Raw genomic sequence first — 24,839 nt, 5'->3', positions numbered from 1 at the left:
CAATATACCATCCCTGGGAAATATTTGAACAAATTCAAAACTTGTCACACGCCCTGACTCCAATGGCCACCGACAGCATTTCTCTTATCTGTGCCAGAAAAGGGTGTTTTCTCTGGTCGATGGCAGACTTGTGCGTTTCCTTTTAACAGCAGAACAGCAGGTTTTAGAGCACATTGGTTTCATCTGGGTTTGACTGTAATTTGGACAAAGCCTTGTTCTATCAGGACACGGTTGATGTGAAGAGCAGCTTCATCTGTCTGTGCTGGCCAGAGACGTCCCTCATTCTTCTTCAGTGTTGAGTAACATGTGACAGATTTCACACATGATGCATTACAGTTCTGAGCTTCTAAATGAGCCAGACTGTCGATGGCGCCTATGACACCAGGTGCTGGTCCTGCTGTATCATGTCAGTGAAAAAAAGAACCACTGTAATAAACTGTTCCCTCTCCGTCCCACTATTACAGTCCTTTTAGCCTCCCTGTTCCACTATACTCAGACTAATGACACGCTTTGATGCATTATAACCAGGTAATTTGTCCTGTTTTAACATATCCCGCCTGTAGACTCTTGCCAAACATCATCACCTCATTATGCTTGATCTCTACTGGTACTACCTAGTTCAATCAAGTCAATTCAACCTTATTTTAAATACTGCATTCAGATACTTTACAGAGGCAGGACTGAGTGTGTAGCTAATATCCGCTGTAGACGTTAATCACATGGAGACGCAGCATGATTTTACACTGAAGAAAATGATTGATGTCTTGGAAGAGAGGAAATAAGAATAAAACATTCGTGAAATTTTGTTGGTATGTTCCGTGTGATCCAGCCACCAAGCATCAGATTTCCCGTGTGTAATGAACACCGAGACACCTCCAGAACACACGCCACGGCAGCCAACCGCACCTCCTGTAATGGAAACAGCCCACAATATGCAGGCCTGGTGACAACACACACTCTGTGCTTGTGGAGCTGGAAATTTAAAAAAAATCATGGTATTTAAGATCTTGCATACATGTTGATGCGTACAAATCAAATGCTCGTCATAAAAAGAAAAGTAGTGATGCACAGCTGATAAATCTACACGTCATATTCAGGAGATTAACCCAAAGCTACTGTACATTGTAAATTCTTACTGTGAGACAAACCTGAACACTAGAGGGCAGAAATGCTACATCAAGAGGGACCCAAGCGTCTGTTGGAAGGATTTTCATAATTACATTTTAAATGTATTTTTAGATTCATTCTGGTTTCACTGCCATCTGTTTGACTGACTGACATTAAAATATGTTTCACTTTTTTCTGCCAATGAATCAGCTGTGTGCAATTGGTGTTCAGTTATATTTTTTAGTGATCTAATTTTCCTTTGAACAACAAAAAAAAAAAAGAACTAACTCAAACATAAATAAATATAAAATTGTATTTGTATGAGTTGTGCTTTCGGCTGTGGAGTTGAGCAGACCTGACACAAAAGGGTTGATGGAGGCAGACAGGAGGGTTGGGGCAGTGACTTATGTTGGGATTCAGTGATCAGTGTAACCTTGGAGACACCACAGACAACCAAATGAATCCAGAGGAGATTCGCAATTATAAACTCCCAAGACTCATAATCATCCATGACCTTAGCCAGGCTGCTGTCATTACCTCATAAATCTTCTATAAAAAATCCATTAACTCTGTCTGATCTATCTTTTTTTATGATAATTGCCATTAAAAATAAATCTAATGTAATCATCCTAACTCCACAAATGTATTCTAACAGTGCCTGATAAAAGTGTTTATTTCAAATTGATTTTGGGATTAAATCAATCAATCAATCAATCAACCAATCAATCAATCAATCAATCAACCAATCAATCAATCAATCAATCAATCAATCAATCAATCAATCAATCAATCAATCAATCAGTCTTTATTTATATAGCGTCTTATACAATCAAAATTGTTTCAAGCTGCTTTCCAGAATCCCAGGGCCTGACCCCAGACAAGCAAAAGTGGCAAGGAAAAACTCCCCTTTAACAGGAAGAAACCTTGAGCAGGACTAGACTCATGTAGGGGGACCCTCCTGCTGATGGGGGGCTGGGTAGAGAGAGGAGAGGAGAGGAGAGGAGAGGAGAGGAGAGGAGAGGAGAGGAGAGGAGAGGAGAGGAGAGGAGAGGAGAGGAGAGCATTTCCCAGTGGGGTGACAGAGGTCAGGTGATCATGTTTCTGGGGCCTATAGCAGCCTCGGCCTATAGCGGCATAACTAAGATGATAAAGTTTATTGCCCCTCACCAGTTGCATCACTGTGAACTGATCCTTCGTTTCATCTTTGCTCACCACCATCAACAGATTATCTCTAATCTTATTTGCGGCAGCTAATCTGATGGTGCTGTGTGACCACGGTCAGACCACAACAGCACTCACGATCACGCTGTTGCACTCAGTTTCTCCACATTTTCATTTTGATGGCACAGAAACGCTGACCAATAATCAGTCATTTAATTAGAGTTCAGGAAAGTGGAAGGCATTGGAGCCACACCGCTTCATTAACTTTCCCTCACAGAGCGCAAAGCAGGTGTGGGTCAGCATGACACATTTAAAAAGGTTTTATGAGATCTGGAAAGTGCGCATGTAGAAATGTGGATCATTATATAATTGACATTTATTTTATGTTTAAAAGTATTTAGGGTGATTTTACTTGAATTGTTTGCAATTAATGTAGTAATGTCACATATTAAAACATATGCTTCATATGTAACTACTCATTCTTTTAAAAATGCAAGTCTTCATACACTATAAGTATATACAATATGTGTGTGTGATAGACGAATGAGACAAATAAGGATACATATATGTATGGTGGGATAAAAGCAGAGCTAAGATCAGCGGAGACTTCTGAGGTTCTGCTCGGCACCAACACCTGATGTCTCACTTTAGCCATCCAGGCGCTAAGAAGATTTCAGCAGGCTGGAAGGGGTGTAAATATAGACATAGCTAAGAAGTCACTCACTTCTGTTCTGTCCAGTCTCATCTCACATATGATAAACTGACAGTAGCGGTTTCTGGGGGGGTTATGTTTTTGTATAACTAATTAGCATAACATTTTTTTAAATCATCATTTAGGTTCAATTTGCAGATTAAAACACTTTATTCAATGAAAATGCTAAAGGATTGCTATGACTATATCAATAGGACTGCAGTAGATCTGATCATATCTGAAATTAAATGTACTATTGATGTAAAAAGTAATTTTTCTAGCATTTGATTAAGATTAAAGTTTAAATTATATGATCTAAACTAAATTATGCATGTATATGAACTTTAGTGAAGGACCAAAGTGAGTCTTTTCAGACTGAAATGATCGGATTATTCATGGTCTAGTTTGGAAAAGGTGCTGAAAACATTGTTCAGCAGATTTTGTGCTGTATTCAGGAAATCAGTGTACTTGAGTGATTTATCTGTGGGGTGATTTTACAGTTCTGGCTTATCCGAGTTGCGAGTTATAAATTGTGAGCTGACCTTTTTGCATCATTTCACGTTTTTAATCTGTGTAGCAAAATAAAGGTAAGCATAAAAAGTAAAGAAACTATAGACACTATGCAATGTTACTTGCTGCCATCGTGTGCATGCCTTCCTGGTAGGCTCAATCCCACTTCCTCCACTTCTGTCCTCCCCCTCTCCCCCCTCTCTCTTATCCTCTGTTGGAGTGGATAAACAGAAAGCTGCTCCAAAGCAGAGGACAATATCTTCCACAAGAGATCATGAGTGCTGTTTGCTCCTGTTACATCTATTGATGGATGGCATAAACCATCAGGGTCCCTTTGGATCGCTCAGAGACAGGACAGCAGCTCACACCAGCCAAATGCTACGTACCAAGGCAGAAGAACTATTATGGGATTTATTCTGAGCTGGGTTTGATCTCTCCTCACTGCTTGTCAACAGCGTTCCCACTCAGGTAGAACGATATTAGCATTGTGATCACTCAACAAGCAAAAAAAACGTGTTTGTTCTCGATTTTCAGGTCTCGATCTAAATTTAGCCAAAGTAATCTGTGAGAAAAGGATTTGAGTTTACAGTGCTAAAGAGGAAACATTCAGGGCTAATAGGACTAAATGGTGTTTCCTCTGTTTATCAGCAGATCTGAGTGTGATACTGCCTTTGAAGATTACGAGTGTGTGAATATATACTGTAAATATGTATACATTCATGTATGTGAGCATAGTGAATGTCTGTATGTTCAGTGTGATTTAGGGTTTAAATTGGGGTTTAAACAGGGTTTAAATTGGAATCATGAACATAACTAACCTGTTATCTGTTCTATACCATATAAGGTCATCAATGTATCAGATATACAGGTCGCTGCTAAGAATGCCGCAAAATCTTTTTAGCCTTCTGTAAACCACGTTGCTGTTGTTAGAGACAGCAGTGTCACAGTGGAAAGCTAAGAAATATCCGGAACGCAGCACAATGCTGTAGAATAGATAGGATAGAGGGATTGCCAATAATTAGTGATTTGCACCCAAAAGCTTCAATGCCTTTTCCAGTTACTAATGAGAACCAGTTCACTATATTATTTGTTCTATTATATCTATATCTAGGAAGTGAAGGGGTTAAAAACCCTGAAACATTCATGTAAAATCCAGGGTAATTACTGGAGTAATAGCTGGCAGTGTGTTACAAGTGAGATAGACTCCTGATTGACATCACCTCTGTGTGACCAGGGTCATAGGTCACTTGGACCTTAAGTGGACTTCAGTGCGGCTACAAGTTAATATGTCGGTCTTATTTTCCCTAAGTGGTCACTATGGTGCATTTGGGGAGAGGCGGTGTTGGTCCCTCAGGGTCCAGGATGATGACTACGGGAAGCAGGTGAGGCCAAACCACAGTTTTAACACTGACACCAACAGTGCAACACATTTTACATTGCTCAAGAGATCATATGACAAGCAGCAGTTGCAATAAGAGAATATAAAAACACCTTTGTAATGCTGATCAATTGCTGTTCTTCTTTTATTGATTTCATCGCTCCACTCAGTGAAGGCCCGTGGCCTTTGGCTGCACGGAACACAAACAGCTGCAACAACAACGACGGGTGAGGTGATGCACCGTCGACCCGCTTCACAGGGGGATGCAGTCGTTCCGCCATCCGCATTAGAGTCAATTCAGTTGATTCTTTGCACATACTCGGACATTTATTATCATAAAGAAGTTGAGTTCAGTGTAAACAGTGAGGTTGTCGGTTATTGTAGGCTCTCTGCAGAAGACCGTCAACATATTTGAGACTGCTCACAAATCTCCCGCAGGACTGGGGACAGAACGCTGGCCCTGGCACCTTTAATGATCCAGCTTCTAAAAAGAGCTCTGAAAGGCCTCAGCCAGGGCAACTTTACAGACGCTGGGGCCCTCAGATCAGCCCCCTGAGGCATAACAAACATCATAACCTTCTCCTGCAACTTTGTTTTTTGTACTACTGCTCTTGAGTGCTCAAACAACCTGTCAGTATAACTGAGGGCTTCCTCTTATCTGAGTTTAATTTATGTTGACAGTCATTTTGTATGTGCAAATATTTCAATCAAGATAGATACTAAACCATGGGGCTGTGCTGGATTTGATGTATGTTTTGGACTTTTTTTAAAATTACATGATCATTTTAAGCACTTAGAGCTGCATTTTTGCCTGGAAGGTATTTTTATTGTGATTTAGGTTTTGAATGTTGACACGTATAGCCTTGTCATTTACCATTTTATGGGGAATTTACTTGCTTTTCTGGATATTCACAGGAAAAAAGATGAGAAGAAGGATGAGAAGAAAGATGAGAAGAAGGATGAGAAGAAAGATGAGAAGAAGGATGAGAAGAAGGATGAGAAGAAAGATGAGAAGAAGGATGACAAGAAGGATGACAAGAAAGATGACAAGAAAGATGACAAGAAAGATGACAAAAAGGATGCAAAAAAAGAAGAACCGTAAGTCGTAAATTGGTGTGATCTCCATGTGTTTTGAATTGACCAGAGGACAAAACGTACCTGTACCTAAGTCTTTATGCTAATGTGTCTATCTGCACATGTATAACAATATTATTCCTGTTCCAAATTCTCTTGCTAATTAGAAAAGAGGTGTGGATCATGGACCCTGCCACAGACACCTACTATTACTGGCTGTGCACAATAGCAATTGCAGTGTTCTACAACCTGATCTTACTGGTGGCCAGGTTTGAAACCATCAGATTTTAATTTTCCAGATTATATTGTGGTTCTTTCAGAAGTCAGATTTGCTTGTTTTTTCTTCTTTCAGGTCTTGTTTTAATGAACTACAGTACAAAAACACAGTCCTGTGGATGTCTCTAGATGGTGCCTCAGACATCCTATATTACATTGATACCTTTGTGAGAGCCAGGACAGGTTGGTGATGGAGATTACTCAATTATCAAGAGTGTGAATAGAGATAATGCTGAGTATATCGTCCAAAAAATTCCTCCACTCATGTGTCCAACAGGGTTTCTGGAGCAAGGACTTCTTGTTAAGGACGCAAAGATCTTGAAAGAAAAGTACATGAAGACACAACAGTTCAAATTGGATATTTTATCAATAATTCCCACTGACATTGTATACCTCTACATCGGAATCGACAACCCAGAGTGGAGGTTCAACCGTCTCTTCAGGTTGCCCCGACTCTTTGAGTTCTTTGATCGGACGGAAACTCGAACCAATTTCCCCAACATTTTTCGTATTGGTAATCTGGTGCTTTACATCATCATTATCATCCACTGGAACGGCTGCCTGTATTTTGCCATTTCCAAAATACTCGGTTTCGGCTCCGACACCTGGGTTTATCCGATGACCGCCAACAATCCTGAGTTTGCGCGTCTAGCCAGGCAGTACATCTACTGCTTTTACTGGTCCACTCTGACCCTGACCACGATCGGCGAGACACCGCCTCCGGTCCGAGACATCGAGTATTTTTTTGTGGTGCTTGACTTCCTCACAGGAGTTTTGATCTTCGCCACAATCGTAGGCAACGTCGGTGCGATGATTTCCAATATGAGTGCTGCACGTGTGGAGTTCCAGGCTAAGATCGACTCCATTAAGCAGTACATGCAATTCAGGAAGGTCAGCAAATCCCTTGAAGCCAGGGTGGTGAAGTGGTTCGATTACCTTTGGACGGAGGACAAAACCTGCGATGAGAAACAGGTGCTGAGAAACCTACCAGATAAGCTAAAGGCTGAGATTGCCATCAATGTGCATTTGGAAACCTTGAGAAAAGTTCGCATCTTTCAAGACTGCGAAGCCGGACTGCTCATTGAGCTGGTCCTGAAACTCCAGCCTCAGGTTTTCAGTCCTGGTGACTACATTTGTAAAAAGGGGGACATCGGCAAGGAAATGTACATTATCAAAGAAGGGAAGCTAGCTGTAGTAGCAGATGATGGAGTTACACAGTTTGTGGTCCTCAGCGATGGAGCGTACTTTGGAGAAATTAGCATCCTTGGAATCAAGGGAAGTAAAGCAGGGAACAGAAGAACAGCCAACATCCGAAGTGTAGGGTATTCTGATCTATTTGCCCTGTCCAAAGAAGACCTGATGGAGGCCCTCATTGAGTATCCGGACGCCAAATATGCATTAGAAGAGAAGGGAAGATCCATTCTGATGAAAGATAATCTCATAGATGAGTCATTGGTGAACGCAACGGATGCCAAAGACATGGAGGTTAAAGTTAACCAGGTCGAAACCACCCTTGAGGTCATGACGACCAAATTTCGAAAGATGTTGAACCAATACGAATCATCTCAGCGTAAACTGAAACAAAGGCTCAGTAATCTGTCAAATGAGGTCCGGATTCTCAGATCAGATGACGAGTAGGACTTACCTTTATGCTTCTGCTTACCTCAGGAACTCAACCAAGACTCTGGGTTTTGTCACGTGAAAATGTGCACGCTGCTCAATATTACTGTCATCTCCGAAGATGCTCAGTCATTGGGGTCGTGGTTATTCCATAGGTTGGACTTCCTGGAAGTTTTCTTTAGCTTGTTCCATCTCTTATTCAAGAGGCTTTTTCTCACATCCCCTACACAATACTGAATCAATCATTTTCAGCCCATTTTTATAGCATCAAAAAAAGAAAAATTTGAACATTGGAACAACATCAGCATAGTCAGAAATAGAATGACAAAATTGTTTTTTAAAGACCTGTCCATGGAGGTATTAGGGATCTGTGTGAAGACTGCAGTTTACCAAAACAGGGGAAGATGCCCCAAATTCCAAGGTGCGAGTGTGTCTGCCAGGATAGAATCACCCCACCACCCTGATAAGGTCAAAGTGGAAGAGTAATCTAAAATCTGTGAATTTGCTATCATGTTAGATCACGTATTTGACTTCATGAAGTCATTTGAGTTGAGTCTTCAAAAAATAATGGAAAGCTCCAAATTCTAGTCCCCTTCCTGAGGTACAGTAAAAGAACTGCTAAATCTGTATATGTTTATACTGTATAGCTCTTTTCCATTTTATTATTCCTTCATAATATTTGTAGAAGTATGGATTTCAAAGCCTATTACCAGGTTTGATATGTTCAAAGGGGCTTCCTTTGAGAAATTAATTAATGTAAAAATTTAAATGACCACTCAGTTATTCAATAAATCACTACATAAAATGATGTTTCGTATTCTTAAATAGAATTAACATTCCTCAGTGAGCTACACCGGGTAGCATTCAGGAACATATTTGACTTCATGGACATCTTAAGGCTATTTGTAGGATTTTGGCATCATTAAAGCTGGGCAGACCTTTATGGAATTAGTGTATCTGGTCCACACACACACATTAGCTCTTATTTCTGAAGATGTGGAAAAGCACATAAAGATACAGCACAATATGGAAACACTAACCTTCTTAACACCATGGAATTATTTTTTCTATATTGTGAGAAGGGGGGGAAAAAAAACTATAGCAGCAAAAAAATGCCCATATTTATCATCCAACATATATTTATATTTTTACAAGACAAAAGACATTTTAAGAATTAGTTTAAGGCTGTGGATACTAATGCAACAAGGTCATTTTTAGTCATTTCTTCATAATAAACTGTATGGTTGAACTGACATTTTAATAGTAGCAACTGAGGATAGAACACATCCTTCCTGGAGGATGTCTTGGACTGCTTTGCTACAATTACCGTCTCACAGACTACCTCAACTTCTGTGTAGATGTGGTTGTCCCCACCAAGACTGTACAGTGTTATCCTAACAATAAGCCATGGGTAACACAGGAAGTCAAGGATGTCCTCAATCAGAAGAAAAAGGCCTTCAGAAATAAAGACAGGGAGGAGATGAAAGAAGCGCAGAGGGAGGTGAAACGCTGCTTGAAGGAGGCGAAGAACACCTACAGGAAGAAGGTGGAGAAGAAGCTGGCTGATAACCACATGCGGGACGTCTGGGAAGGTGTCAGGACCATCACTGGTCACAAAGCCAAGACCAGCACGAAAGGGGGAGGAGTGGAGAGGGCAAACGACCTGAACCAATTCTTCAACAGGTTCAGTCAGCCCACTCCACTCCAATCCTCTGCCCCCCACCTCAGCAGCCCAGCTCCCCTCCACCCCCTCCCCAGCAGCCGAGCTCCCCTCTACCCCCCCTCCCCCCTCCCTCCAACCAGCTACCCACCACAACTTCCCCCAACCCCGCCTCCCCTCCTCCCTCCTCCACCTCCCCTCCCTCTGCTGACCTCCCTCCTCCCACCCTTCCACCTTCTACCACCCCCATCCCCCTGCTCTCACCATCTCCACATCCTCCCTGCATCCCCCTGCTCTCACCATCCCCACATCCTCCCTGCTTCACGGCTGACCAGGTGAGGGGAGAACTGAGGAAGCTCCGGCCCCGAAAAGCAGCTGGACCGGATAGAGTCTGTCCCTGGCTCCTCAAGACCTGCGCTGCTGAACTCGGGGAGCCGCTACAACGGGTCTTCAACCTCAGCCTGGAGCTGGGGAAAGTGCCCACCTTATGGAAGACGTTCTGCATCATTCCTGTCCCCAAGAAGAACAGACCGAGTGAGCTGAACGACTTCCGGCCGGTGGCACTCACCTCACATCTGATGAAGACTCTGGAGCGGCTCTTCCTCAACCTCCTCAGGCCCCAGGTGCAGCACGCTGAGGACTCCTTACAGTTCGCCTACCGGGACAAGGTCGGTGTAGAGGACGCCATGATCTACCTGCTGCACCGAGTCCACTCGCATCTGGACAAGGGGAGTGGCACAGTGAGAATCCTCTTTTTGGATTTCTCGAGTGCCTTCAACACGATCCAGCCCCTTGTCCTACAGGACAAGCTTCTACAGATGCGAGTGGACCCCTGCCTGGTTGCTTGGATCTCCAGCTACCTCACCGACAGGCCGCAGTTCATCAGGATGAAGGACATCACGTCTGACACTGTGGTCAGCAGCATCGGGGCTCCACAGGGGACTGTGCTGTCCCCCATCCTCTTCACTCTGTACACCTCGGACTTCTGTTACAACTCTGAAATGTGTCACATTCAGAAGTTCGCTGATGACACAGCCATCGTTGGCTGTATCAGAGACGACCAAGAGGAGGAGTACCGGTGCCTGGTGAGGGACTTTGTTGCCTGGTGCCACAACAACGGTCTGCAGCTCCACACCTCTAAAACCAAAGAACTGGTCATTGACTTTGGGAGGGACCGACCGAGACCTAGACCAGTTCAGATAGGAACGGAGGAGGTGGAGGGCGTGCAGACCTACAAATATCTTGGGCTGTGGCTGGACAACAGGCTGGACTGGACAAGCAACACGAGGCAGCTGTACAAGAAGACCCAGAGCAGGATGTACTTCCTGAGGAGACTCAGATCCTTCAACATCTGGAGGAAACTCCTCTGGATGTTCGACCAGTCTGTGCTCGCCAGCATCCTGTCCTACGCTGTGGTGTGCTGGGGGGGGAGTGTGACAAAAGCAGACCTCTCCAGGCTGGAGAAGCTGATCAGGCGGGCCAGCTCGGTGGTGGGGATGAAGCTGAAACCTCTGGCGACAGTGGCAGAGAGGAGAACTATTGACAAGCTGCGGAGCATCATGGACAATGTCCGCCACCCTCTGCACACTGTCATCCACAGCCAGAGAAGCCTGATCAGCCAGAGGCTGCGCCTCCCCAAGTTCAGGACCAACAGACTGGGGAACTCATTCATCCCCCGAGCCATCAGGCTGTTCAACTCCTCACAGGGAGGGAGGAGGGCCAACAGGAGAACTGGAACATTTTTATAGTTTTATATTTATATTCATATTCTATTTAATTTATTCTATTTTATTTCTTATTTTATTCTATTTTTATTATCTTTAATAGGTTTAATGGGGTGTAATGGTGGTGGGAAATTTTGTAGATGCTTGTAGATCTTTGGAGATGCTAATTTCCCTGGTGGACACCCCCTAAAGGGATCAATAAAGTACTCTTGAATCTTGAATTACTCAGTGTATTGAGTGCTACATATTTTAAGCAGCAAATGTGAGAATCATGACAGCGAGATGCTTCAAAAACTCCACAGGTAGCACAAGGCTAAAATCAAGGGAAAGAGACAATAAAAGTTGAAAAAAGCAGTCATCTTTATTTAGCATTTTTTCACAGGGGACTTTTTCAGGGACTTTCGGCCTTTCATATGTTCAAATCTTTTAAAAACGCCTTCCCCTCCTTCCCGCCCACCCACTCTATAGGCTCTCAGACTGTTTCCACATAACCAGGACAGCAGCATCTTCAGCAATACAAGACAGAGTTACAGAGTAATGTTCCACACAGCTGAAACCACACCTGGACTTTACCTGCACAGCGCCACATGATGGACAGGGACCACAGTGTAACAACATAAGCTAAGAGGGCAACTGCAATGTACATTTTAGGCACTCTTTCTACCAACTCCAATTGACATTTAAAAATATGGATTGTTTAACATAAACCCCCCTTAAAAACACAACCAGGTTTGGCTAAAAGCATTTTTTTTGAAAACTCTGGGTGGGTGTGTACCACTGTGATGTATCTGCATCTCATCTCTGCAATCTAAAAAATAAAAGTGAAGAAAATTAAGTTTTAAATTCTAAAAATCAACTTTTAAAGTTGCCACGTGGGTGTTGGCAATTTAGGCCTGCTGTGATCGAAGCAGGCTTCAGGACCCAGTTAACAGCAGTAGTCTGGAGGATGCCAGTGCGTCGTTTTCAGAGAAATCAGATGTCTTTGTGAACGTACATACAGATTAAAATCCTTTTCAAAAAAGGTTTGTACCAGAGAGTAAAGAAATTATAGCACAAGATCCAGATATTTGCCACCAATTTTCACCGACTAGAGAAAGTAAAAGTTGCATCGTGTTGGTATACATTCATCTTTTACTGATGGCCGGTGGCTGTTGCACACTGGGATCTTTATGGATGCATGTGTTCCACAGTGATCTTAAAGGCTGTACCACTGCTGTGCTACAATGTTGCTGTCAAGGAATTGCACATTAGGACACAACAACTAGTCACATCTTTGGGTTCTAATCAGACGGTTAGCCTATCTGTGTTCAGAGCTTTTCTCTGGTGTTGGATCTAAATGTGGTTCTCAGGCTGTCCCGGTTTTTAGCAGTGTTTAAATCACACATTGAGTGCCAATGTTTGAGGAACTGTTTGAACATTTTTTCCCGTAGCTGCACAAATCTTTATGTAAAAGAAAAGCTCCTGAGCAGTGAGGATGCAGATGGTTTATGAGCAACAAGATAGAAAGTTTTTGATGAGTGGCGATTTATTAGTCTTTTAAGTACACGTGCTACTGACTTCAGTTTCTATCAGTTAGCAGGCTTTTGAAATGTGCTTGAGTTTGTTCAGTATTAATTTACCTTATAAATCAAGCATGGACACAAAGCAGAGTTACATATCAAATTTCAAGTTCTATAGTACCGCACTGAAATGAATCAATGACCGGAATCCAATGGAAGCAAAGACCAATCAAAATAATTGATTTTTCTTTTTACAAAACAGAGCAAATGGATGCAGAAAGGTCGCAGTTGACAAGATCTGAAACTAGAAATGTAAAAAAAAAAAATTAAAAAAAAGAAAAAAAAAGGAAATTGGAGACAATATTGTGAGTCCATTGCAGATGCAGCCAATTCAGTTCAGTAGCAGTAGGAAGGAGCAGCCTGGTCTCTGGGGAAATGACTTCACAGTTGAATTTTTTTTTTGAAATGGTGTTGAACACCAACAGTTTCAATGGTTGAACAGGTGCAATCAGTCAAGAGAGCATTTACACCCGTTTTCATTCATTAATATTCCAAATGTACACCAGATCACAATTGTGTATCCACTCTAACGCCGTCATTCTACATAAACTGGAACCTATATGAAAGGAATAGAATTTTGTTGGTTCCAATCCCACAGATTCAAATGTTGCTTTCCACCAACTATTAAACAGATTAAAACAGCTGTTTTCTACTTTGTTCAACAGGGAATAAGAAGCTGTGGTTGTTGAATGGCACTATTATCAATTGTCAGGTTGCTTTATTGTTGTCCGTCAACATAGTTTAGATAAAAATAGACACAGGTATAACCAAGCCAACCAGCTAAGATAACTCTGGGATTGCTTTTTAGTGCACACTACAGTTATGACTACAAGTCATTTATACTCACTGAGTCAGTTTAATCTAGCATGACCCAGAAGTACGCAGCAAAATAGTTAGGATTCAGACGAGTTGGCACAACAATAGCTCAGTGTCCTCGACCTCTATGACTGAAGACTAGCCTACATCCTCCAGAATGTGCACAATATAGTAGCCTTCCAACTGCACTGATATATAAATACTGTTTTTATTTAGAATCATCAACACAGGAAGACATGGAAATAAAAGGTTTCAAACAATCATGGCAACCTGTGGCCAGAAAAACAAACATTCTGAGAATGTCTAAGTGCACTTACACAGCTCTGATGCGATCTTTGTCCAACCTGTTCCCTTCCCCTATTGAGATGAACGTAATCCATAATGGCCCCAGAAAAATGGATATTTTAGAATATGCCATTTATGACAGTCGATTTTCCAAATGTGTAGTTGAGGAGAAATAGCAGAAACAGACAAATGACTGGAGGATCGTAGAAATCTGCTTGTTCGTTTGGGAATTTCGAGGGAAAGACTACGAGTCCATTTTCGACAGAGGTCTTTCGTCAAATAATTCAGAGCTATTATAAATTTTTTGTTCAATAAAATCATTTTTTTGTTGAATTGAAAATGCATCTGCCTAAACGTACTTAATAGGGTAACAATCCTCTTTTTCCCAAGTAGAGTAGCTATCACAACAGACAGGCATGAAAAATAACCCATTTTATCTTTTAAATAAATAATAAGGAAATTAACCTCTCTGTACATTGAAAAAAGATGTGAAGGCTGTGGTACATTCACAAAATGTAATGAACGACTGGGTGTTTGGAAGGGGGGGGGGGGGGTTGAAGAGAGGGTCTCACGCTGTGCTTACACTAAAAGATGTGGGATGATGAAGAGACAACAGAACAACTACAAGAACACTCTACTCAAGCCATTCATTCATCATCGACGCTTCAAGTGTGATTCACAAACATACTCTGGTCTGTCTTGTCACCTTGTACATTGTATGTTAACAGGCAGGATGGGGCAGGGCATGTTGGGCTTTCTGAGAAGAAGTCCGTTCCCGTGGTGTTTGGAGGTGGGGGCTCAGAGCATACCAAAACCTTTGGCATAGGTGATGGCTTTCAGCAGTCTCTCTCTCAGCTTCTCCTTGCTGCTGTACTCAGGCAGCAGCAGCACGTTAAAGCAAGTGTGAGATGTCGGTAACCTGCAAAGACCAAAACCGTGTCAACTAAGTAAGAGAAGCCATACATACTGTCTTTAATAATACTGAAGGGCTATAATAATTCATCAAAACGATCTTCTGAATATGTTATCCTGCAGCGAGATGGGCACATAACGCAAATTCATTAATCAGAGGTCTTTAACAGTTTAACATTCAAATACATTGTGCACACTGACGGATTCAAATAAAATCAAACGAACAAAATCAAAGCGAACCAAAATAAAATCCCGCTGTGTCCAGGGAGCGGGTAGATCGGGTGGGATAAAGATCGCCGCGTTATAATGCAGCTCGTTTCACTGTTGTTGTAACAGAAACAGGCGTGCGCCACCCCTGATGCTAATGTTGGGGCAAAAACAAGGCAATTATCATGCAACGCATCACCACACTTTGGCATCGACAGCGTTGATAGCGAACCGCCCCCCCCCCCCCGCCCCCACTGATTAATATACATTCTACTGATGAACAGATAATGGGTGTTATTCACGTCAGCCGTCATAATGTCATGCCTGAACGGGGTAGAGTACAGTATAGAGGAGGCTCACCTGTCTGTGTCAGGGCCGTTTTTGGCGATGATCATCTTCAGCTTGCCCAGCCCACCCACAGGTGCTCTGTCAGTGCCAGTGGTGAACTGCAGAAATAGGCGTTTCTGCTCCTCACCAAATGAGTGTAACGTCTCCCAAAACTCTCTTCAAATAAGCACAATTTACCATTTTTTTTAAAATATCTGCAAAGTCCCAGGATGGCTTTAAAGATTAGATCATTCAAAATATAAAAAAAACTACATTTCATCTGGCACAAACGCTCCACAAAGCTGCAAATATACAGTATCTTGATGTTAGCTAATGCCAGCAAAGGCACGAACGAAAATCAATTTATACAAATTCTTACTTGATGATTCGAGAATCTCTGTTATAGCCTCCGTCATACTCTGTCGTTTCTTCAAGGGCAAGAAAATCCAATTTCTGTATTACAGAAAACACGGCAAGAGTTAGTTTGCAAAGTTGACCAAACAAAATAAATGTAAAATCCACGTCTAAAATACAATCTTACTCTGCTTCCACAGATTAGGAGCTCGATTTCTTCTGGTCTGAACAAATATTTGAGAGGCGACTCGTTGGTGACCATGTGGAAGCCTCTCCTGAATGCTTTGAACTGCTTCTCCACGCTTTTGTTCACCATATAATCTGCATACTGCGCCACAAACTCCTGCACAAACACATCGACGAGCACATCCAGATCATTCCTCCTGACTGTTAAACACAATCACCTACACAGATACCGTGAGATCTATTCTGCGTTGATTCTGAGCCACCTTGTCAGGCCAATAAAGAATATCATTTAAAAATATGTAATAGTTTCAGTTTACCTTCCTGTTTTCATTTGTGACTGGAATCTTGTCCCCATTTTCCCTTAAATCATACATCAGTGGATTCCCAAACAGATCTGTCTGGGAAATCTGGAAGGTGATCATCATGTCCTCCTCCACGCTGCCCTCGTACTCCAGCAGCTCCTTCAGGCTCTGGTACAAAACCTTCACAACACAACAGACCCTCTTCAGATGGAGCATTACACATCAAATGATAGCCAAGGCTGGTGAGCAGGTTCTTACTGGGTTGGCATCAGCCAAGTCTCTAAATGTTCCTTTCTTGCCCATCAGCTTCCTGTACACCACCATTGGAAAGTGAACATCCAGAATACAGTTGTTATATATGGCTAGGCCGAGAACAATGCCGATCAGCGTGTATTGTCCCTCATTCTCAAATGACGAAGGGTTGAACCAAAACAGCTTTGTGCGCTCATCATACGTAAACATTCCTGGAAAAAGAAGAAAAAAACAGTTTCAATGTTTTTAAGCTCTTGATCACCCTCCACTCACAAACTGTACATATTATGAATCAATCCTTACAGATTTTATAATAAATAAACTTAACATTGAGCAGATAATTCAACATCGATAAAAACAAAATACAATCCAAAGAGATATTTTCTTAAAAGTTAAAAATAGTACTCTAATATAAAATCTTTTTTGTCATAAATATGTGTCATTAGGACTGCACATGTATACAAGAAAATACAAGGCAAGAATATCTTTAGTTTTTTACTAAACATCTTATTAGCAGCACTCAATAACGTGCACAATCATAAATATCACTCCAGCAACGGAGCATTAAATAATCCAAACTGTTGGATTGGCGAGGGAGAAGTACAGTCTGGAAATTATTTAATGTACAATACCAAGGGTCCAAGTGCCGAAACACGGCACGGGAAACATGGCTCAACTGGTAAATTAGAAGCAATAACTTACACAGGACATGTACAGAGTAGGACTATTGGCAAAATCAAACCTGTATAAAGAATATCTACCCTCCAAAGACTGTCTGATATCTCCACCGCTCTCAATTTTTGCAACATAAAAAGTTCAACAAGCTTTTAATAAAAAACCACAAAGGAGGTCATTTAATACGGTGACAATCTAGGAAATAAATTACTGACAATTAGTTATATAAATTCCTCTGCTAGAAAAGTGGCATCAGAGAAGAGTGAAGCCTTGTTTGTTGTCTTACCAATGTCAGGGTTGAAGATCTCCTCAACAACCAGCTGAAAAAACTCTTTGGACACTCCTCCTTCATCAACACCTTGCTCGCCTTCAAATTCCACGTAGAGCTGCTTCTTTAAGTCTGCGGGGTTCTCCATTGCTATCATTTCCAGCTACACACACAGACAAGCACAGCAGAAATGTGTCAATGCGGCTTTTTTTTTTCTAAAAAAGAACCGTTTTTAGAAATTTGAATTCAAGTTTGTTTGGAAAAATGATACCAAACTCTATTTTTTAGGGTATTTGGTGTACAAGCTTTCAATTCCACACAATCTGGATGCTAATTCAACTTGAAATGAATGAAAGTGCCTCGGCCTGGCTGCACATACCCTGACGAGAGCGTCGTCAATGATGTGGTCTCGGCGAACTTTGAGCCTCAGGTAGGGGTTGAGCTGCTGCCCCTGTACCAAGCTGTAGAGTACAGTGATACGCCGCTCGCTGTACATGCGAATCCGGTTGTCATAGTACAGGCCTAAGTTCTTGGTGACAGCATTCAGAATAAAAGGGCAGGTCATAAAAGAGAACTTATTTTCTGTTTCAACTTTAAAAAACGTGTAGTCTTTGTCCATTTCCAAAACCTCGTTTAAAGGTTCATTGACAAATTCCTCAAAGGGAATGAGGGGTCGCCGGCAATCGTTGGTTCTGATCCCTAATTCCGTCTCCAATGGGTCCACTCGGGGACCCTTTTTGTTCCGCCGCTCCTCACCCAGCAGTTCCTGAAGGGTGAGCTCGCTGGACTCAGGGATAGGCTCATCATCCTCTTCCTCGTTGTGCTCCATATCGAGGTCCCCTCCGAGGACATTTGCATAGTAGACGATCTTCAAGCATTTGGTGGCCGCCACAACGGCGTCGTCGTCGTTCACCAGGTTTCGGCTGTTGAACTCATTGCTAATCACTTTATAGGTGATGAGTTGTTGGAAGGTCTCCACCATGCGTCGAATCTGTTTGGCACTGTAGTGCGACCACAAGCGCGCCAGCTTTGCCTGAGCTGCCAGTGGAAGTTTGCTCATGGCCTTACAGAACTGAGGGAGAGCTATCTCTAGGTACTCTGGGCTGTGGAGGTTGCTGTTCTCCATGACTATAACAAACAGGTTCAGGTAGTTTGGGTCTCTTGAATAAACGTTGTGGTATGTCAGGTCACACTCCACATTTGGAGAGAGGTAGACCAGTGCATTCAGAAAAGCGGCTTCTATCTTCTCATTGGACAAAAGGCGGTCGTAGACTCGGCGTACCGCTTCGATGTCCACAGAGACTTCATCAGGGGCGAGCTTTTGGACATCATTTTCCCCTGAAGAACTCTCTCCGAGACGCGATGATGAAGAAGGGGAATCCTCTTCCATCGCTGAAGAAGAGGTCGCAGCTGCCTCCTTTTCATCCTCATCCTTATCCTCATCTTTGCCTTGGAGGGACTTGAGCTCCTCCTTGGTGTGAGGTTTGGACCTCCGGAAGCTCTGCACCAGACCCTCGGCACTTGAGAATACGCGGCCTATTACCCTGATTAGAGGTGAGTAATCTTCCTTCTTTCCACAGATGTCCAAGATCTCATACACTTTATCCTCTGTCAAGTAATTTATATCTACAGACACAAAAAAAACCCAATGTTAATTAAATATGAATTATTGGATTGATCATGATGTAGACACATCTAGGCACTATGAACAGGACATTTACAGAAATGAAAGTCATTTTGGCATCTTTGCATGATTCCTGCACACAGAATCAATATGGATGCATTGGTTTCCAACACTCTTCGAAACCACTGATTTTCGATTTTGTGGAAAATTTATAAAGACTAAAATAGTGCATGGTGGATGAGCACATTCGGACCTATTTTTTTTTTTTATAAACGCTGCATGTCTCACCTTTGAAATTGTCCCTTACAGAGTGAAAATCCTGCTTCAACTTCCTGTTGCTGCAGGCAGAATTACTGTGCGTGCTGCTCTCCAGGTAGGCTGAGGCAGTGCCTTTCTTTGAGGGATGAGGGTCACATAGTTTAGCATTGCCTTTGTAGAGCTCCAGGGCTTTGACCGCTGCTGCATTGTTATCCATGCGGTTGAAGCCGACTGATGAGGCACACCATGAGTTCGAGCACAACTCATTCCCACAGCCTTCTGTTAACTGGTGGTAATAACGCTCTATTAGATGTTTGGCGGCTGCACGCTTCCTGCATTCAGAGAAAAAACATACACACTTTATAGATATAACCCAAGAAACCAACATCTTGCTCATCATTTCATACAAATTTGGGTAAGATACACATCTCTGCTTGATTATCATACACAGTCCAAATTGTAACAATTTTACTATTTAATCAGCTCTACAACCCCATCACCAACCTTATTAATTTGGAAAAACGTCATAACTAATGTAAGATAACTAGTTATCTATCCTAAAGTTTAATATGTAAGGGAAAAGGTATTAAAAAAAAGAGAACATCTCAAGAGTAATCAGTTAATATTGATCTATATGACCGAGGAGACATAAAATGTGGTTTTACTTACATTCGGCTTGCTTCTGGGTTTTCTATTTCAGGCTCCTCGTAATCTCTAATTTACAAAAACAATGCATACATCAGAACAGGTTGCGCATTTTAATTATCAGTTCAACAAAAACCTGGATGCATTTAAGACGTCTCAGCTGTAATGAGCACAATTTGGAGCTTCAACAAAGCATGTTTGAGCTAGGGCATGAAAATCAAAGCTGAAGATGCAGTTTTGCAGCCGGTGTGTTTCACTTTCAGACAACAAAGTTAAGCTAAAAGAGGAATTAAGAGCCACAGACAGCAAATTCTTCCAGAGGTGGAGGCAGTTAATAATCGTGTGTGGTTGTGCTTATTAAATCCCTGTTTAACAATAGTCTACACCTCGATCTATGAAGTGCAATTGGTCGAGTCGAACCGCAGAATTGACAGGGACCTTGACATCCTAACCTAAACTACCGCTGGCTTAGCAGGCTAATATAAAGCAGTTGGCTACTTTTCGTCTTTAAGTTATAATTAACAATCGGAAAAATAGACGTATTCAATGAACTAAAAAAAATCATGCATTCATCAACTAATACTTAAAATGTATTTAACGAAAATAAATGGCTAAAACTAGCAGCACATCCACACCACTAGTAGCAACAGCTAGCTAGCGATCCAGTGTTTCAACTAGCATCCCCGGCTCATTCCTCTGTGCGTGCCTACCTATAAGGTATTCCTTCAGGGCTGGTCTCGGCCTGTGCTGGCGCACACTCACAGTCCTCCTCCTTGTCGGAATTCATACGAGACTTTATCCACAGCTGTTTGTAATTCTGCTACTTTTTGAATGCACCGAGTACACGTACAGCTTCAACTCCACATGGGTTTTGGTGTAAACGAACAGAGACGAAGAATATTCTATTGGAAACTTCATTCAAGGCCTCCCCACAGCAAGCTCTATCCTCCACCTGACGTTCACCGCCATCTTGAATCAACTTCATCGACGGCCCGCTCCCCACAATGCATTGCGAGGGGTTCCAAGAAGTACCGGAGTGGAGTGGACAGCTGACACGGACCGAACTCTCACCGTCACCCTCTAGCGACAAACTGGGATGGATGGATGGACGGAGCAGAAGGGATTTAAGAAATTAGTTCATCCAAACGCCATATGTTTATACAAATTGGACATTTTTAGATGTGTTCTTGGGACAAAGTGATATTTGAGTAGCAAGTAAAATCACAATACACATACATGGAAACAGTATGTAGTTATTATTAGTAGTAGTGTTAATAAGAAAAACAATAATATTAATAATCAAAAACACAAAAATCACACAATATCATAAGAGGAAACCAACTGGGGGCTGATTACTTAATCAGCAGGTTTTGTCTGATTGACCTTAGTTAAGTGTAGTAGTTACCTTGGTGCAGGCTTAAAGTGCAAAAATATAAACAATGGATGTTCCGTTTTTTTCATTATGGGGTATGGGTAGGTACAATAGACAAGTGGTGCTTTAATATTATATCCTGGGGCCTTGTTAAGGAGGTTCACTGAAGATAGAAAGATACTGTTCTAGGAGTGCAGGACTTTGAGTCACTTATTTGTGACTTGAACAGTGTATCCAGGTAAGAGGTGTCGACAACAATCTTGCTTGCATACTTCGGGGTCCCTGAGGTGTATAGGTGCTGGAGAGCTGGCAGATTCCAGCCGATCACCTTCTCAGCAGGTGAATGACCCTCTGTGGTCTCCCTCTGTCTTGGCAGTAGTTGCAGTGTACCAGATGGCGATGGAGACCCAGAGGATGGACTCAGTGGTGGCAGAGCAGAAGTGTACCTTCATCGTCTATGGTAGGTTGAATTTCCTCAGCTGCTATGGGAAGAATCTACCCTGTTATGCTATTTTAATGAGGGTGTTGCACCAGTTTTACACCAGCAACCCCCTTGCACCCTTTACACCTTGCACCAGCAAGAGAATGATTATTTTTTTCCTTTTCTTTTTCAGTCACATATAAGTTTAATATGTGTAGACCCGTGTTTAACCTCTATAAGCAAATGTACCAGAGAAGCTGAGAAAGTAAGGCCTTCTCACCCCAATAGAACATTTTGATGGGATAACATGTATCCATGCTCCCCATGCTCATATTTTACTGCATATAAAGAGATGGTCAGGTGTGAAAATCTGTCATTCTGCGGAAAAGCTCAGGCTTTTGTAGACTCAACAGAGAGGAACGAATGCTCTGCTGGACTCCGGTGTTTCATTTGGACTTGAAGATTTTTCCAACAGTAGTCACTTATACTCAAGGATATTTCCACCTTCTGTGACTTCTGGAGAGAGTTCTATCACTTATGGTCCACTCCTTGCCCCTAGTATGGAATAGTTTCCTGGGCCTGGGTGGATTATACTTGAGAATGGATTACTTAATAGTTTTTTTTTCTGTGGAAGTACACATCTAATTGGATATATTAGTTATTTTAATGGTATTATTATTAATCCTTGGGATTATTTCTTCATTTTGGAAATATTATTCCTTTCATTTGGATTATTCAATGATTTCTCCTTTAGATTATTTCAGTTTTCAGGTAGAGATATACACAGGCTGGATATTCGATTTTCCTTTGTTGGGTTGATTAAAATCTTGAATTGGAATTATTCAGTCTTGTTCGGATTACTCAACCTCTGAGCAAGTGTCCACAACTATTGCAATATTTTGTAATTATATCTTTAAGGATTATCAGACTTTTTAGGATGAAAGATTCACATCAGTGGTTGATGATGTTCAGCTTCCATTTGAGGTCCACAAGAATCTCCATCGTCTTGAGGGCATTGAGTTCCATTTTGTTCTGTCTCCACCAGATTGTAGATCTCCCACCTATAGGCAGACTTGTCACCTTTAGAGATGAGACGGTGAGGGTGGTGCTATCCACAGAGGATTGGAGGCGCAGCTGCTAGTGTACAGGAGGAAAAGACGTGGGAAAGAATGATGCCTTGAATGGAACTAGTGCAGTCCCGGAGACAAAGTTATATTGTCCCAGCTGCATGTACCCTCAGGTGGGGCAGGCACGTTCAGTTGTGTCCAGGTACCGGACGATGAAGTGGAATGCTATGTTGACAGCCAGAATTTTTTATTTATTTATTTTAAAGATATAGCATTATATAGCAGATGCCTCTTGGCTAGATCAATTGTTCGTTATCAACAGGTTATGGACTCCAGTCTTACAAGTTTGCAGTTATCAAACCAATGCAGTGATAAAAATATCACTGGATCCTGTTGTGTTAGCAAATTATAGGTCTATATCTAACCTTCTTTTTATACCTTGCACCAAGGTTACTGGAGCTCCTGCAGAGGAACAGCATTCCTTTAACTGGAACATGTGATTGGCATGAAAGTTGTAGCACGAGACTGATCATATTTATCAGATACCAGTATGTTCATGTTCATGATTACTCGGCTTTATGTTAGCCATGGAGTTCCACAAGGTTCTGAACTTGGACCAATCCTTTTCACCTGCCTTCCCTTCAGAAACATTATTCAGCAGCATGGAATACATTTTCATTGTTATGCTGATGACACTCAGCTATATTTATCCATGAAACCAGAGGAGACATAGCAGTTAGTGAAGCTTCAGACCTGTCTAAATACATAAAGTCTTGGATGTCCTCAAATTTCTGAGATCATTGTATTTGGTTGTAATCTTCTAAGGGGTACATTAGATCATATATTTACTCTAGATGGTTTCTCCTTAGCATCTAGTCTCTCTGATGTATCTTAGAGAAAAATTTTGACCAAGATCCATCCTTTAATTCATATATCAAAATGGTCTTTAGAAACACTGTTCCAGATCTCCAACACGTCCTGAGGCACATCTTCCGCCATCCTTCTTTTATTGAGATTAGGAGGTCCCTAGTTACACAGAATTCAAATGTGCCTACAGGGAGGGGGAAACACAAGATAACAGGTCCCATACAAAGCAAAGAATGTAAACCATAATGGTGAGTATATGAGTAAGTCTTCACTGATTTAATTAGCTTGGCTCGCATCCAGCACGTTCTTCCATAATAGACACATAAAAGAAGAAACCGTTCTGCTTCTCTGTGTCCTCCCGTGTCATGCTCTGCAGCTCTATCTCCAGTCAATGTCTCTTCCTAATACTCTTTACAGTAGCTACATTTCTGTCGTCCTTGAACAGAGGGGTACGAGCTCACACATCAAACATCCCAAACATTAAGCATTAACAAATAATAAGAAACATTAAGTAATGAGAAACAATATAACAAGAATAAAGAATATAACAACACTCTAAAAAAAGACCGTGAAATGTACATAAAAACATTGTAAAATCCCTACAAAAAAATCTTGTAAACCCAAATACATATATTTTTTGTTTAAATCACTGTGAAATTTTGTAAACTATGAAACAGAATTTTTTGTTAGATTTACTACAACAATATGTGATTTAAATGGAATTTATTTGTTAAAATTACAAATATTGGCAAAAGAAACCGGGAAATACTGCAATACTCATAACAAAGCAACTTTGATAAATTGACATGCAAATATTGCAAAAACTATTGTTTTAGTCTTTTTTTTTTTAAAAAATACAAAAACTATATGTTATTTCCTTCACAAGTTTGTCCTTTTAGCAAAATTATTCCTTTTAACATTGATGAAGTTATGTTAATTGAGGTCAACCAAATGTGATTTCACACAAAATTTCATTGTAACGTGAAACCGTTTACTGCCTATCTATTTATATTTTTTCAAATTATAAACTTATAATGACATTGTTTTTAGTATAGCCTATTGTACTGTTCTTAACTTTATATATTTTTTGTCTTTAAATTTTAATGCATTACAGCCCATTATTATTATTGTTGTTAATAATAATAATAGCAACATTAACAATAATAATTATTATTTATATAATAATATTTATTTATATAATAATTCAAATAGACAGCCACAATATTCATAATACTCATAAT

At 41.3% G+C, this 24,839-nt stretch overlaps 2 protein-coding genes across 2 annotated transcripts; one reads left to right on the top strand and one right to left on the bottom strand.

The window, feature by feature from the left end:
* Window positions 1–3,696: 3,696 nt before the first annotated feature.
* LOC101068564 (cyclic nucleotide-gated channel cone photoreceptor subunit alpha-like) lies at window positions 3,697–8,665 on the top strand. Its single transcript, XM_011618780.2, has 7 exons — window positions 3,697–3,937; window positions 4,779–4,851; window positions 5,018–5,074; window positions 5,763–5,945; window positions 6,089–6,190; window positions 6,274–6,380; window positions 6,475–8,665. Exons 2-7 carry the CDS (start codon window positions 4,787–4,789, stop codon window positions 7,833–7,835), a joined length of 1,875 nt encoding a protein of 624 aa, XP_011617082.2. The 5' UTR covers window positions 3,697–3,937; window positions 4,779–4,786; the 3' UTR covers window positions 7,836–8,665.
* A 2,874-nt stretch (window positions 8,666–11,539) lies between these two features.
* On the bottom strand, window positions 11,540–20,877 carry LOC101068793 (ubiquitin-protein ligase E3A). Its single transcript, XM_003977593.3, has 11 exons — window positions 20,582–20,877; window positions 19,896–19,940; window positions 19,257–19,558; window positions 17,724–18,970; window positions 17,363–17,507; window positions 16,408–16,613; window positions 16,165–16,329; window positions 15,849–16,004; window positions 15,687–15,760; window positions 15,341–15,484; window positions 11,540–14,780 (listed from the first exon to the last, which is right to left on the bottom strand). Exons 1-11 carry the CDS (start codon window positions 20,656–20,658, stop codon window positions 14,660–14,662), a joined length of 2,682 nt encoding a protein of 893 aa, XP_003977642.1. The 5' UTR covers window positions 20,659–20,877; the 3' UTR covers window positions 11,540–14,659.
* Between the last annotated feature and the right edge of the window lie 3,962 nt (window positions 20,878–24,839).

This window comes from Takifugu rubripes, chromosome 8 (genome assembly GCF_901000725.2).
Source record: "Takifugu rubripes chromosome 8, fTakRub1.2, whole genome shotgun sequence".
NCBI lineage: Eukaryota > Metazoa > Chordata > Actinopteri > Tetraodontiformes > Tetraodontidae > Takifugu > Takifugu rubripes.
This window is presented reverse-complemented; position numbering and strand designations above follow the sequence as displayed.